Here is a 16,098-nt window from a genome sequence, read left to right on the forward strand (position 1 = left end):
GGTATTGCATGGTGCACTGGGTGTTATACGCAACTAATGAAGCATCAAACTTTGCATCGGAATCCGGGGATGAACTGTATGGTAACTAACATAATATAATAATAATAAAAAAAAAAGAATCAAGGACATGACAGACAGACTCAAAAACAAAACAAAACAAAACAAAAGATCACACCCTAGACTTTGTCATGGCAGCTCCAATCCCTCCATAATCTCAATTTTAAGCAGCCCACTCTTCTAACCACCACTTTCTATCTTTCCATATCATTCCATCTAGTACCCCACTTCTAACACTCTTCATCCCCGTCGATCTCATCACCATTTATTGATCTCTACTCCCTGTGGTCCCCATTCCCTTGTTACCCACATCTGATGCTGTGGTCTACCACCAGAACCACTCCTGGCAACATTCTCAACTCCACTGCCCCTCTTACCGGGATGGAAAACCACTTCGTCTTGTCTGGACCCTACTTTCCTACAGCTCTGATCTGTTCCCACTGCCTCACAAGAAACACACACTGCCCAGCCCTGCTTTAAATTCACGACCACCAGCCTCAGGGCGGCCCACCCATTGGGGCACCGTCCTATAGAGTTCCCAGTTGAGCCCCTCTTTCGCTTTCTTGGGATGACTGTTTCGTGCCTTCTTTTTCCTTCCCACCCTTCTCTTGCTCCCTCTGCTCCAGCCGCCCTCCCTGGACACGCCACACGCATTCCCACTCCACAGCCCCTGCACCTGCTTTTCCCTCTGCCCGGATCTCCTCCAACTCTCTGTGTACCCCACTCTCATTTACCTTGCATGTCTGTCCACATGTCACCTCCTCAGGGAATCCTTTCCAGACCACTCTCTCTGAAAGAATGCTGCTGCTACCATTCGGTACCCATACACAGCTCGATTTTTTTTCTTCATGGTATTCATCTCTGCTGGAACTTACATATTTATGTATTTGCTTGTTTGTGCTCTGCCTTCCCATCTAGAATGTAAGCCACCCAAGGGGAGGACCTCTGTCTGTCTCTGTCACCTTTGTATCCAAAGTACCTGGACTAGGCCCTGGCAGGTAGGGATCAAAAGCATTTGTCAGGGATGCCTGGGTGGCTCAGCTGGTTAAGCACCTGCCTTCAACTCAGGTCGTGATCCCAGGATCCTGGAATCGATCCCAGGATCCTGGGATCCCTGCTCAGCAGGGAGCCTGGTTCTCCCTCTCCCTCTGCTGTTCCCCCTGCTTGTGCTCTCTCGCTCTGTCATAAATAAATAAAATCTTTAAAAAAAGATATTTGTCAACAAGTGAAGGAATTAATACATACTGCTTGTCTGGAGACCAAAAAAACTGCATTTCTTTTTAATGTAACCTTTAATTCAGCCTTCCCAGGAATAGATTTTCCTTTCTCCAATTACTGAGCTGTTATTTATGAAGCTGAGATTACAAATAGTTATGGCCTACTCTGAGGACCTTGATTTAATACTCATTAACATCCCTAGGAATAGGAGTGGGGTGAAACTCTGACCTTACAGCCAGCTCTTGTATCTCTAAGAATTTACGTGATGAGGAAACCCCCCCTCATAGACCTACACATTCTCTTTTACTATGGCTTTATCGATACTTTGTTCATTTATGCTATGCTTTGTGTTTTAAATGGGCACTTTCTCTGACAGCTTCCAGTTTGGGGGTGTTATGAGATATGCGTCTGATTACAAAGTGCAGAAAGAACCGAGGGCAGATTTTTCATATGAGTAATAGTCAAAGGTTGGGTGAAAACAACATGTTACAACTCTGGAGTTGGTAATAGGAAGTCAGGCTTGCTAATGATCTGTGACGTTGTACAGTGATTTCCAAGATGCATTTTTCCATCTTTCAGTCCCAGTCAGAGTCATAAACTGCACTTGGCTAGGCAGGAATATCAGAAATAAGAGTTGATTGTATTATTTTGTCTCCAGACCAGTGAGATGCAGTGTCTGATAGACACACACCCAGCCTTTCAGCAGAACATGTTCTAAGCTGAAGCCATTATCTTTTCCACCTGATCAAGTCTCCTAGCTGAGCCAGCAGAAGCCGATCAGGAGCCCTAGACCCCCCGGGGCCACAGGGAGCTTGTCGCCATGGTCCGCCAGCCTCGAGGGACTCTGCACAGAGATCTTGGTCGACCTGACGGCTTGGGAGCCTGCACGGGCTGCAGCCAGTACTTCCCCTAATTTTCCTGGACTGTAGAAACAGGCAAGCTTCCAGACAGCTCCACCCCACCAAGCTCTCAGCTCCTAAGGCGACCAGTTACTCGATGGCTCGTAGCAAAACCCATCCCTTACTGTTGCAGGACTGTGCAGGCAAGAGACGGCTGGCGGCTTCCCATGGACCTGCTCCTTTCCTCTCTTCACCCTGATGCATCCTTCTATAGGGGAGGAGCAAGACAGCAAAATACACTCTTCTGGCTTTCCAGGAACTTGAATCAGGCAGAGGAGGTAGGCAGGATTCTCCTCTAGCATGGTATCGTTATTTCACTTTTTATCGTTAGATTGTACAGCAGCTTAAATCTTTTTTTGAACTACTTAGTGTGTGAATACATCAATGAAACTGTAAGAGTGTGTATGTGTGTGGGGTGGGGGCTGGTTAAGCTTAATTCTTCAGCACCTGCCTTCTGAATGTCAGCACTAACTCCTCACTGCCCTCTTTGCTGCCTGAGGCCCCTTCCACTTTCCACCTATCTTGTAAGCCGTGACTTCGCTAATTTCCTGTTTCTGAACTTCCAGTGGTTCTCCTTTGACTACAGAATTGAATAAAACCCTCTCAATCTGACATTGAAGGATTCCAAAAGTATCATCCCTCTAAATTTTCTAGGTAAATTTCTCTATTTCCCCGACCTCAGTCAATATTTTAGCCAAACCAGTCTGATCACTAATTCCAAAGCACTCTTCAAATCTCTGACCTTTGCCCACCATGGACTCCCACTCCACCTGGAATGTCTGCCTCTTTCCCTTGACACCATCTTTGACATTCAAAATCTGACCCACGAAGACTCCCAGTTTCCAGTTAGTTAACATACAGTGCAATATTAGTTTCAGGTGTACAGTATAGCAGCTCGACACTTCCACACATCACCTAGCCCTCAGCACAAGTGCACTCTGCCTCCATCAACCGTTTCACCCATCTCCCCACCCACCACGAGACGCCTGCTTTAAAATGGAGTAAAAATAATGCTGCTCTCGTCTCTCCTTCAAAATTGTCCCCTAACAGTGACAACAATGAGAAACAGAAATGCAAGTTCTCCTTTGACAAAGGGGACTTCTAGATCTCAAATCACAGAACACGATGAAGAGCTGTCAGTGCAGCGGCACTCGCACAGAATCCAAGAAGGTCCTGAGGTACTGTAGGCTGGAGTGAGTGCAGGCTAGCTACCCCCACCACCTCATTAGCAGGTGAAAGCAAACATCCAAGTGGGTACCCTTGGGAATGTAGGTGCAAGTCCCAAACAAAACTGACAACACATGGCTCTCCAAAAGTTGGTGACCATTCTGAGGGGCAAAACTAAAAACCTGTTCAGCAATGGGGATCAGCAAGTACCCTGGCAGCAGGAGTTACACTGGGCCTGATGTGTCTCCAAGATAATACAGGGGAAGAAGGACCAAACATAGAAGCGCAAGTTTAAGCCATCGCGTGGCCCATCTGAAGAACCCTATAGTTGCAATCTTGGTTGGCTTGGGAAAAGTGAAGTTTAGAAAAACTTCATGCACCTAACCTCATGTCATAGGAGAATTGCTGTAACGGCCTGGAACACAGGCCTGACCTCTCCCCACACACAACTCCTAAAAATATCTTGCCCACGAAGCACTCACCTTATCCAAAGAAGGGTCATAATTTAAAATGCCTGTATAATAATAGTTAAACAAAAAGGAGAAAGAACAAAAGATTGAGAAACATGACAGGAAAAACAAATGGAAGATGAAGTATACTCACCAGAAATATATTTCCATGGAACAGATGCAAAATGAGACCAAATATAAAATCATGAATTTAAACATTTCATGAAGTAATTACCTCCAGAAAACAAGAGCAGAAAGAAGACAAGCAAGAGCTCATGGTAAGGCCAGTAAGAAAGTAAGAAATGAAAGACGAGCTGGCAGAGCAGAAGAGAGCATTGGAATGAGTCATTGTAGGGAATGTTGAGGCCCATGAGCAACAAGGGACAAATAAAATGAAATTATTATTTATGTCATAGGTCAGTCATGTAAATTCGTACCTAGGCTCAGCCTTATGAAGTCCCAGGACCCTTGGCTTGCTTTACGTGGATCCTGGCGTGGCTGGTCTATGTCTTCTGTCTTTATCCTTTGGTCCAGTTTCATACTGCTATATCCTGTGGGGTTGACTACTGGCCTAGTTCGTCTTCAGTTTTGACAGGGGGTATTTTCTGGCTCTGTTTTGTTTCCATCTCTCAGCAGCTCATTTCATCTCATCATTCAGCAAATACTTAATGAGCACCCACCGTGGGCCAGCCAGGTACTCGGCCTGGCACTGGGGACTCGGCAGTAAGCAATTTAGATGGATCCCTGCTATCATGGTGCTTACATTCTAGGAAGGCACCCAAATCCTAAAAACGAATAAATACAGAATTGTGCTGTGAAAAGGGTGCTGATAAAGTAAAACTTAATTTCATTTTAAAGAGAGAAGCTGCTAAGTTACCAGTGCTTCTCAGTTTAAGTTGAATAAGCACATCACCTGGGGCAGATCTTCATTCTGGAAGAATCTCCTGAGAAGCCTCCCTCAGCTACACACCAAAAGGCCAGAAGGCACCCTCTGCCTGGGAGAAGGTGTCCCAGGAGCTTGGCTGTGTTGTAAAGCCTATTTTGCCTAATTCTTTGGAATGCAGAGCCCTGAGGGCTCTCGGAAGAGGGTGAGCAAACAAGCATGAAGACCAAGGAGACATTCTCTCCCACCACCAAAGACAGTTCTGCCGACAGTTACCCCTGAAAGAATTGGTAGAAACTACCCTCTTGTTCATTGGAGAGTTGACATGTAAAATAAATTAAAAAAAAAAAACTAAAAAAATTAAACGGATGTTCAAAACTTTCCTCATACATTTAAATAGAAAGGGCTTGTATTCATGGCATGTTATCAATATTGACATTTTAAAATAACACGTATGTCATTTTTAAAGATGCCTAATGGGATGAAAATACATCAGCGGTTTGACACTCACTGCAAGACTTAAAATTCTGCAGCCAAAGTGTGATATTGTGCTACTTGGGTTAAACTATAACGGGTCAGCGAGGATTTCCAGACTACAGAGTCTGGGAATTCAGCTAAGATCGGAAAGGCCACAGGCCAGGGGCTTCCACCGGTCACAGCATCCTCATCTCCATCCATCTCCGGGGCGCTGCTAATTAGCATAAAGGTCTGCAGGGAAAGTGGTGGCCTGGGAACTGAGCCAGTGAATGCAGCTGCAGGCTAACTTTCAGGGATTAGAGGTATTTAAGATGTGTGGGTTGGCTACATGATGTTAGAGGTACTATCCCTCACCCTTATAGGAACTCAGAGCAGGGTGAGTTTACCCACAGGGAGGGCCCCGTTGGCTCATCTCATCCCCCTCACAGGCCAGTCAGCAGCCACAGGTTGGACAAAGCTGTCCAGTGGCCTGGTGCATGTTGAGTACTGGAGAACCCTGGCTCTGGAATGTCACGGTGCTGACTCCAGTCAACTCAAGGTCATCAGGCTCATGGGACAGGGCAGCCATATAAACTGCTTTGTGCCTGTTTGTTAATAAATGTTTAATAAATGTCTGTATGTCCAGTAGAATTGATCTGAGATGTTTGAGATGTTTGCTTTCACCTGTTAGTGAGATTGTGTGGGCGTAGCTAGCCTTCAGTTGACACAGACAACTTTGGTAGCTACTGAAAACAATCTGGGCAGTGGGATATGATTAAGTTGATTTAACTTAGTTCATGACATAACCATAATCTATTTTTTTTAATTAGCCAGCTTTTAAAAAATGGTAATACATTTTACATATTTTTATTATAAATTTTTATTTCTATATACTTCCTCCCCAGAGAATTTTTTTTTGAAGATTTTATTTATTTATCTGTCAGAGAAAGAGAGAGAACACAGGTAGGGTGAGTGGCAGGTTGAGGGAGAAGTAGGCTCCCCGCTGAGCAAGGAGCCCAATGTGGGACTCGATCCCAGGACCCCAGGATCCTGACCTGAGCTGAAGGCAGATGCTTAACAGACCAAGCCACCCAGGTGCTCCCTTCCCCAGAGAATTTTATCCTGATGTAGTGTTTTTACGCAAGAGCATTTCTTATTAATCACCTTATATTTTTTTGAGATGCATATATTTTGCTTTGCAAGAAAATATACACATACATAACTTTTTTTAGTTTCCCATAACCATAAATATTAAAATGATTTTGGGTTGGGTTATCAGTACCATTATTATTAGCACTAATTGATCAGATATGAATATATTTGAAATATTGGTAATCATTAAATACAAAAGCAAACTATTACTAGAAATAATAGCTCCACCTTGAACCTGACAGAGTTTGGGGGAGGGATTTGTGCTGTAAAAAGTGTGGGAAAGTAGTCCAGAGAGAAAGAATTTGAACTATATATAAAAAGGCCCCGTTGTGACCCCAGAGGACCATGGACTGGGGGAGGTGGTAACACTGTGGGGTAAGAGGAGCTCAGAGCCATCAGGGAGCCTCCTGCTTGGATCCCTCTCAGCATTATCATGTCTGGGTTAACTGGGCATAACCAGACAAAGTAGGACAGGGTCAACACGTTAGTGCAGAGTAAGTGAACTACAGTCGACAGGACAAATCTGTCTGCCTCTATTTTTGTGTGACTCATGAACTAAGCATGATTTTTATACTTTACATGGTTGAAAAAATTTTAAAGAAGAGTACTTTGGGACACGTGAAAATTGTATGACATTCAAGTTTCAGTGTCCATAAGTAAAGTTTTATGGGAACATAGCCACGCTCATGTGTTTACGTATTATTCGTGTCTAAGACTGCTTTCCCGCATGGACAGCAGACTGAGCAGTTGCAATACAGACCAACTGTCCTGCAAGACTAAATTACTTATTATCTGGCTCTTTTTTTTTTTAAGATTTTATTTATTTATTTGACAGAGAGAGAGAGCGAGCCAGAGAGAGGGAACACAAGCAGGGGGAATGGGAGAGGAAGAAGCAGGCTCCCAGTGGAAGAGCCTGATGTGGGGCTAGATCCCATTAACGCCAGGATCACGCCCTGAGCCGAACGCCTAACGACTGAGCCACCCAGGCGCTCCTATCTGGCTTTTAACAGAATCTGTTTACCAACTATATTTCAATCCTCTGAAGGGTAACAGAATTTGACACCCCAAAAATTTGACACCCACTTTGGCATATCAGTTATTTTGAACTGTACACACTTGAAAAACAGCAATGCAGAAAGAGGTTTTCTCTGAACTCCTGTTATCAGCCTGAAGTCAGGTTCTCCAAAAGGAACTCAATTGTCATAAGGCCCCTCCCTGGGGGTCTCATCAACCAGGGAAGATCAACTCTTATCACAAGAGAATGGGCTGGAAGTTGACACAGAAGTTGATACCACACCCAGACTTTGTCACAAATTATTATATCTTCCCTCTGTTTTTCTGAGGACCCATTCATCTTTCCTAAAAATCACTTATTCTCCTTACGAGGTCACCGTCCTTCATGTTGTTTCCCTATTAAGATGGTATTAAGCCTGAATTCTAGGCCACCTTGGGGAGTTACTCATTTTCCCGTAGGTATCTCCCAGATATACATGGTTATCCATGTTAGTAAGCTTCTGTTTCTCTCCGGTTAATTTGTCTCTTATGAAAAGGTTTCAGCTGAGAATTCAGAAGGGTAGAGGGAAAATTTTCTCTTTCCTCTCCTATACCTTGGTGATGGATGGAGGTGGTTCTATTTAGGCCTTTGGCAGGAAGTATAGAGAACCCTCAAGAAAAAGCTCACCATAAGGGACGGGAGCCTGGAATGGTGACATGGGTCCAATATCAGGGCAAAATCACAGTAAAAGGAAAACTGGCTTTGGCACAGCAGGAGGCTATGACTCGAAGCTGCCCTGACTAGGCCTAGAAGCCATTATGCTCTGGGAGTTGAGCCCTTGAAAGAAAATTAAAGAGCTGTAAGCCGGGGACCCTGAGCCAGGGGCATGAAGGGCGGGGCACACTTGGCCAGGTTTGTTTCCCCCTGAAGAACCACGCCGGCCAGGCAGGGACCGGGCCCATCAGTGGTGCCGCGGGCGCAGAGGACAGGGCTCACTAGGCTTTGGGCCATCTGGCGAAACAGGCGTGTGGAAAGCGAGTCTAGGAGCAAAACGGGGTTGCGTTGCCAGGCACAGCTGAGAGCCCTTCCGTTTGGGGACACCGATGTATGCAGATAGCGGTGGACCCTGGGGTGGTGTCTTTCACCAGCAGCACGCGGCCGCGGAGGTACCGGCTGAGAAAGGGGAGCGAAGGCGGCATTGCCAGGCGCGGGGATGAGAAGACACCGGCTTGCACAGTTAGGGAATCGGAAAGAGCGCCACGGGACGCACAGGCCACAGAATCTACACGGCACAAGAGAAACGGGAAGAGAGGAGAGCGCCGCCCGCAGCAAGCCGGGTCCCGTGGGAGCGACGCACAGCGCAGCCGCAACTGCGGGCGGGACACACGCGAGGAAGGAGACGCTCCGGCGCCTGCTGTCGCAGGGGGCGCTGCTTCACAGCATCACCGCTCCAGCGTGAGCCGGCGGGAGGTGTCCGCGGAAGAGGACCGGCGCAGAAGGTCTGTCTGGACGTCGCCTGGATCATCCCTGCGAGGTCGAAGGCACCCGGGAAGAAGGCAGGATTTGAAATGGGAGAGACCTGGGCGCCAGGTGCCCGAACCTGTGCGGGCCGGTGGGAGGGGGAGGTCCGGGATCGCAGCAACAAGGGCGAGGGTGACACAGTGGTGTGGACGGCAAAGGATCGAGGAGAAGGGGTCTCAAAAAGTTCATCAACCACACTTGTGGCAAGTGCCCTGAATGAAAAATGCCAGGGACTCTGAAAATCACCAGGCGGTGTGCGGAGCCGGGGTGCAGCAGATTTGGGGGCTCTCCGGGGAAATGACTTTTAATTGGAGAATTAAAAAACGAAGGGGAGTTTGTTAGCTTGCCCACGAGTGACTCAAAACTGACAAAAGAGCCACAGCTACATCCCATCGGCAGCGAAAAAGGATGCTGTGGGCGGAGCTTCGGGCTTCCTTAGGAGAGGGGACAAGCGAGGTGCAAGCTAAGGTCAGAGCTGCTCACCCCCTCTTTGCATGCGTCAAATGGGGAACAATCCTTATGCCATTGGCTTGTTATGCAGTGCAAGAGAGTAAGAGGTGCGTCACTATAAACACAGAGCATGCTTTATGTAGGAGTTAGCAATTATTATTATTATTGAGGAGAAATTATTTTTTCCAGAATGGCATCCAAGCACAAATTACAGCAGGTCTTTCTCTGTGTATTCATTCAATCCTTTCAATAACCCTGTGAGATAGGTTTACAAGGAAAAAAACCCATAGAGCAGTTTTCCTTCTTTCTGAATCGACACCACCTCCAGCCCTGGCTTTACCTGCATTCTGTGGCTGCGACAAGGGGCCTTTTGTTAAAATCTGGGGCATTTAGGAGGTGGCTTCCTGCCAAACTGCCTTTTAAATGATCGGATGCCCAGCTCTCAGGTGTTCACATTCTTACTGCTTCAGTTTTCAGGCCAGCAGTTGCTATGGGAGAAGCCAAGGGTTCAATTGTGTGTCCGTGAGGGGACCACCTGGGAAGGCTGCACCCCCGCTGGGCACCGGGGTCCCCACAGACAGCACCTCAGCAGTCAGATGGCCGCCTCCCGTTGGTCTGGGTTGGGCTATTCTGAGAGCCATCTCCAAGTGTCTCAGACAAGTGTCCACATCAGACCCTAAAACAGTTAAGTCACCTGTATGCATAATAGCAAAGGGATTCCACCCTGTCCCTCGTACATTACCGACAAGCTGTTGGAACGAGACAGGAAGTACAGCCAACCTTTTCTTTTTTCTTTCCTTTTCTCATTTATTTTCAGATTTACTTCACCTGGCTCTATTTTCGGAGCACTGTAATCTGAATTGACGCCTTTTTGGAATCATCAGTGGCAAGCAGGAAGTGGAGGGCCAGAACCAAGGGTGTAGTGCTGGGGCTGAAATGTGCAGGTGGGTCGAGGAGAGGCTGGCAGGTGGAACCCCGGACCCTGGCTACCCACTGGCTGGGGAGCAGCCTGCAGGGTCCCTCCAGGGCTGGGGGCAGTGGTGGAGCAAGGGCAGACAACACTGGGTGACCATCTGGACAGCTGGCTTTTGACATCATGGGGCACACACCTTTGAGGACTCCCAGGATTTACTGGGGAGTGTGCTGGAGTTGAGCTGGCACCGGCTCAGACCATCGCAAGTGAGCAAGAGAAGTCAGCATGGCTCACTTTGCTCTCGGGGAGCCTCCTCATCTCCCTCCTCACCCCTCCCTTTACCTGCTCCACAGATGGGTCAGCTCAGCCTTGGTGAAGACTGTGGGCCAGGGAGGGGCCACAGATGGAAGGCAAGGAGACTAGCTGCAAAAACATTGACTGGTGGCTCGTCGTGTCCCAGAAATTTATTCTTCAAGACATCCTTTGAGGTAGGTCTGCTTATTCCCATATTACAGACGAGGATACTGAGGCACAGAAAATGTGTTCACCTGCCCAAGGGCACACAGCTACTAGGTGGCAAAGCCAGGATCTAAACTGAGGTCCATTTATGCCCTTTTTATATACTGGGGAGAAATACTTTGCTCTTTGCAACCCAGTCAGTGCATTGATGGATGCAATGCAAACTGCCAGAAGACTGTGACATTTCCAGAAATCTCTTGCTGTCCCTGTGCTGTTCTCTCTTCCAGCCAGCAGCCGCCACTGTCAAAATGCCCCCCCCCTCTCTGGCAGTGTGGAGGCCTCTGCCAAGACCATGGCAAATCCTCACTCACTCTCTCTGAAACAACTCCTCGCATTCCGTAGCCCTGGCTCCTGCTTGCCGCACTCAAACACAGCTGTTATCACCCGTGCGAAATCAGCAGTACCGTTCCAGGCAATAAAATGACTACGAAACACCAGTCTTTGCACTGGGGGTCAGCTAAGGGGCCAAATATAAACCGTCCACTCAAGCCTGCCAAGTCAGTCAATCCCACCCACCATACCTCTCAGGCCTGGTCCAAGTCCAACACGGGGGTGTGGAGGAAGAGAATGGCCCAGAAACCGTGGCCTCCCCTGACTGCAGCAGCCTTCGCAGGGGCGGGCAGCTGGATGGCACCCACCTAGGTTCTGAGCTGGGAACACCGGCTGAACTATGGACCCACGACCCAGCACTCAGAGCAAATTCCTGTACCCCAGCCTCAGCAGAGTACAGAGCAGCAGAAGCCCCTGCACCAGCAGAGACTCATTCCTAGCCACACTGGCCGCCCCTGCCCCCTGAAAATGGCAGAAATCCCCGCATCGGAGAGCACCAGACTGCCCACTGCTTTGTGTCTGCTTGGAGCCCTCCGCAGCACCGGCCGCGGGCGTAGCCACATATGCATGTGTAAACTCTTCCCAACAAGGGGCCCTGCCTCCTTGATTCTGTAATGATCAGACCTAACGGAGCACAGCAAAGTATTCCTCCCAGAATTCCCTAACTCCAGGCCTGGATGTCCCATTGCCTACTCACCTTCTCCACTTGGATGGAGAAATGGACATCTCAAAGTTAACATGCCCAGAAGCTTCCCTCTCGAACTTGTCCTGCTTTCCTTCTTCCCCATCTTGGGCAATGCCAGAACCATCCTTCCAGTTCCTCAGGCCACAAACCTTCAAATCAAAACCCACATCCTGTCCAAGGACTGTCTCTTCGAGGTATATACAGGGTCCCACTGCTTTCTCGCCTCCAAACACAAGCCACAGCCATTTTTCTCCTGGGTTATTATAACAGTCTCCTAAATGTCTCTCTTACACCCTTCCCCCTCCTCAGACTAGTCTCACCTGGAAGCCGCTGTTGCCTTAAAAAGAATAAGTCAGACCACACCATACTCAGCTAAAAAAACTCTCCAAAGGGTCCTCATCTCACTCAGAGTACTTACAATGGCCCATGAAGCTCTACACAATCTGGTACACATGGACACACACACACACACACACACACACACCCCTTTCCTCTCTGACCTCCTCTCCTGTTCCTCATCCCCTTGCTCACCCTGGCGTCTTGTTCTTCCTTGAATATGCCATCCCTGGTTCTGCCTCAGGGCCTTTGCACTTGCTATCTCCTTTGCCTGAAGGGCCCTTCCCTTCTTCACCAAAATATCACTATAGTTCTCTGTGATAGTTTTACAACATGCTCACCAGTTCTTTGATGGTCTCCCCCTTCAGGAGGTGGAGCCTAATTTCCCTCCTCTTGACCTAGTGGCGCAACTCTAAGGAACAGAATGCAGCAGAGCAATGGTGTGGGACTTCAGGGACTATGTCATAAAAGGCACTGCATCTTCCCCCTCATTTGCTCTCTCTTGGATCACTCCCTCTAGGGGAAGTCAGCTTCCATGTCATGAGGACAGTCAGATGGCTCTGTGCAGAGGTCTACACGGTACGAAAGCAAAAGCGAGGCCTCCTGCCCAGAGCCGCAGGAGGGAGCAACCGTGGAGGCAGACCCGTCGACTCCAGACAGGCCTTCAGGGGATGCGACCCCAGCCATCAGCTGGACTCCAGCCTCATGAGAGATCCGGGGCCACAACCACCTGGCTAAGCTGCTCTGAAATTCCCCACCCTCAGAAACTGAGAGATAATAAACCTTTGCTGCTTTAAGCTTCCAAGCTTGGGGGTCATTTGTTATGCAGTCATAGATGATCAATACGCTTGCTTCCCCATCCCCTTCAAGTTTCTGCTGCAGTGTCCCCTCCTGACAGACGCCTTCCTTAACCAGCCTCCTGGGTGCGGAATCTCCCCAGCCACCTACCACCTTCTAATTCCCAGTATCGTTTCCGTGTTTCGTTCGTTGTTCTCCTTTTCCTTAGTATAGAGGTTCCACGAGGGCAAAGGATTCTGGGTCTGTTTATTGGCCTGCGGTCAGCACTCAGTAAACATCTGCTGAATGAATAAATGAATGTGTGTCACAGCTTCACGGCCCCTACCCACTTCCTGAATTCAAGATTCATCCCCCCCTTTTATTTTTTTATTTTTTAAATATTTTACTTATTTATGTGACAGAGAGACAGCCAGTGAGAGAGGGAACACAGCAGGGGGAGTGGGAGAGGAAGAAGCCGCTCCCAGCAGAGGAGCCCAGTGTGGGACCCGATCCCAGAACGCTGGGATCACGCCCTGAGCCGAAGGCAGACGCTTAACGACTGCGCTACCCAGGCGCCCCCCCCCTTTTATTTTTTTTTAGATTTTATTTATTTGTTTGTCAGAGAGAGAGAGAGCACAAGCAGGGGGAGTGGCAGGCTGAAGGAGAAGTAGGCTCCCCACTGAGCAAGGAGTCCCTTGTGGGACTTGATCCCAGGACCTGGGATCGTGACCTGGGCTGAAGGCAGACGCTTAGCTGACTGAGCCACGCAGGTGCCCCAAGATTCATTCATTTTAAAAAGTCTGTTCTGATGCTATTTTTCTAAGGGTTCTGTCTGGTCTTCTCTTTATTCACAACCCGGCAGGCTGGAAAAGGCCACTTGGTTTTAGAGAGGAAGGAGGTCACCCAGCCTCTCTCCTCAAAATAAGTCTGCCACCAAGATGAGCTTGGAAGGCGGGTGGCTTTGTCTTTCGTACTTGACCGACGATCGGTTTCCAAGGATTTTAATTTAGGCAAACAGGCTCCACAAGACAAACAGTCCAAGCAGCCGGCATCCCGAGCGGAGGCTAATCTGATCGTCCTTGGTGTCTGTATGTTCAAGGCCGTCACGTGTGGCCAGCCCTCAGTCATGTGGCACCGGAGGGCAGCTGTATCAACAGTCCCCTTGCAGGTCCGCACACGATGCGGCCGGAGACTGAGTTTCAGATACAGGAGAAGGAAAAGCATGAGGGCCCGTGGAGATGGAAACCCTCTTGTGTAAGGAAGGCCTGTGTAGGGAGAACACATTCTGTGTACTGGGTCTGTGTTCTTAGAAAGCTTGGTGTCGGCTGCTATTGTGCAATCAGGCTCTTGCTTATCTGCCTTCTAGCTAGGTGTACTTTGAGGCCTCTCTACCCCGGGATATACTGACACTTTGACCAGGAGAGCTCCACCCCAGACACAGAGGGCCATAATGTCCTTGGGATACAGCGTCTATATTGTTATAATAATTAAAAACCCACGTAATCAGGCCGCCTGGGTGGCTCTGTCAGTTAAGCGTCTGGCTCTTGGTTGTGGCTCAGGTTATGATCTCAGGGTCGTGGGATAGAGCCCTACATGGTGCCTGTTCAAGATTCTCTCTCCCTCTCCCCCTCCCCTGCTCTCATGCATTTTCTCACACTATCTCTTAAAAAAAAAAAGCCACAATAAAAAGCCGTTTTCTGAGTTCATGGCATTGTGCGTCCTCTGGGTGACAGGTGTATCTAGGAGGAACAGTCAGTACATCTGGTTCGGGCCCAGCCTCCATATTAATCACCTGCAGAGGTCAGTTTTTGCCTTTGGGCTTTGGTTTCCTCACCTGAAAACTGACTGGCTTAGAGCCCCCCATCCTCTTCTGGCTCCCCCCTTCTCTGAGTTGCTGGGAACACACACAAAAGAATCACAGGCTGTAGGTAAAATGGGGAACACAGAAGCTGGCACAGAGACAGGGATGTCAGTATTATTCAGATAGTAATAAACAGCAGTATTTAGTTACGGCAGAGATTGTCCGAGGCCAGGGCACTCTGGCTGTGAAAAAGGCCACATCCAGCCACTGGGACAAGTGCCCCCAGCAAATTGCAACCCTGGAACATGTCCAAGATACCTCCCTCGTGAAGCCTCATCTCACCCAGCCAGCCAGGGCTCAGAGTCCAGGAACCAGCCTTCCCCCTTTGCCTCCCTCTGACCCCTTCTTTGAGAGTCTTCCAATTGGCTAAGCCCATCTCACTCTTTACCGTTAGGGAGACCTACGGAACTACTTGCTGTATTAGATATGCAAAGTGTTCACACTTTAAAAAGCTGAAAGCAACTGGCATGAACTCGTGACCGGGTTTCAGGCAAAGCTGACAGCAAGCCGGGAGAAGTGGCGGGATGGGTAACTCCCCAGGGCTTCACCGCGCAGCTGTACTTGGGCTGAGCTCTTGACTCACCTTCCCCGGCGCCTGACCTCTGGGGTGGAAACTGGCATAGTTGGGTCCGTGTCACGTGTTACAGGGCAGGTTACAAATAGCACGGGGATTGACAAACCCATCCCGAAACTCCTGGTTCAAGGGCAGGGAAAGTTACCACTGTAATTCCTGCCGACCATTAACAAGCGAGAACCGGAAGAGGGGTTCTATGGCAAAGAGCGTACGTGTGAGCGCGGAAGGGACAGAGCTGACCTGCCAAGGGCCTGCTTCAGTCTTCGAGCTAGGACCTCATGCCTGAACGGCTCAGGTACGGAGGACCCTTGCCTTCCATTCTAAAACGAGCACACGTTTCAGTGACCTGGTGTCTTCATAACGCGTTCGCGGTCGGGGAGCTGGCCGCCAGGGACTCGCTGCAGTGACCGCCGTCAAGGTTTCCGGAATGGCAGGAGGGCCACCCGCCACTGTAGACCGGTCCCAGACGGCGTCGTACCCGAANCCGAAAGCGCCGCCTCAGGAACGCGGGGATCCATCCTGCCTGGACCACGGCCACATCGGCAAGGGGGCCAGGCGCTTCCCCCGCTTCAATTCTAGGCTCTGAGTGCCCAAAGGATCCGGATCCCATCCTGCTGCCTGGATCTCGGCCCGCGCGGCGCAGCTCCGGCAGCCAAGAGGAGAACCTCAACTCGCCGCCCGCTGCCTCCCACGGCTGCGGCCGGTGGCGGGAGTGCCCATTTCCCCCGGATTCCTCGCGCTCACGGTCACGGGCGAAGCGGCCCAATCTGACAGCCTAGGGCTCCGAGGCCGCCCCTTGTCGGCCACCGCCGCGCCGGGCGCGCCTCCGGCCCCGCAGGGCAGCACCCGGTGGCGGC

General features: G+C 49.4%; 2 protein-coding genes across 5 annotated transcripts in view; one reads left to right on the forward strand and one right to left on the reverse strand.

Moving 5' to 3' along the window:
* LOC117801514 overlaps window positions 1-16,098 on the reverse strand; it is a 98,747-nt gene that overhangs the window by 46,714 nt on the left and 35,935 nt on the right. The gene's annotated exons all lie outside the window — the stretch shown is intronic.
* Window positions 8,105-12,834, forward strand: LOC109489972. Of its 4 annotated transcripts, XR_002143141.2 has the most exons (4): window positions 8,130-8,865; window positions 10,064-10,190; window positions 10,513-10,647; window positions 12,550-12,834. XR_002143141.2 is itself a non-coding variant. In XM_034656347.1 (3 exons), the coding sequence occupies exons 1-3, from the start codon at window positions 8,383-8,385 to the stop codon at window positions 10,996-10,998; spliced, it is 711 nt and encodes a 236-aa protein (XP_034512238.1). In that variant the 5' UTR covers window positions 8,105-8,382; the 3' UTR covers window positions 10,999-12,834. The 4 variants fall into 4 exon arrangements, 2 of the variants coding, with proteins under 2 accessions (XP_034512238.1, XP_034512239.1); XR_004624094.1 differs by having other exon boundaries at window positions 8,105-8,774; window positions 10,064-10,647; XM_034656347.1 differs by lacking the exon at window positions 10,064-10,190 and having other exon boundaries at window positions 8,105-8,865; window positions 10,906-12,834.

Source organism: Ailuropoda melanoleuca, chromosome 3 (genome assembly GCF_002007445.2).
Source record: "Ailuropoda melanoleuca isolate Jingjing chromosome 3, ASM200744v2, whole genome shotgun sequence".
Taxonomy (NCBI): domain Eukaryota; kingdom Metazoa; phylum Chordata; class Mammalia; order Carnivora; family Ursidae; genus Ailuropoda; species Ailuropoda melanoleuca.

Coding starts and splice junctions, on each gene's coding strand:
- LOC109489972 (XM_034656347.1), top strand. CDS start 8,383: ATGCAGATAGCGGTGGACCCTGGGGTGGTGTCTTTCACCAGCAGCACG. Junction 8,866..10,512: donor GGGAGAGACCTGGGCGCCAG/GTGCCCGAACCT, acceptor CCTGCTCCACAG/ATGGGTCAGCTCAGCCTTGG. Junction 10,648..10,905: donor TCTTCAAGACATCCTTTGAG/GTAGGTCTGCTT, acceptor TCTCTCTTCCAG/CCAGCAGCCGCCACTGTCAA.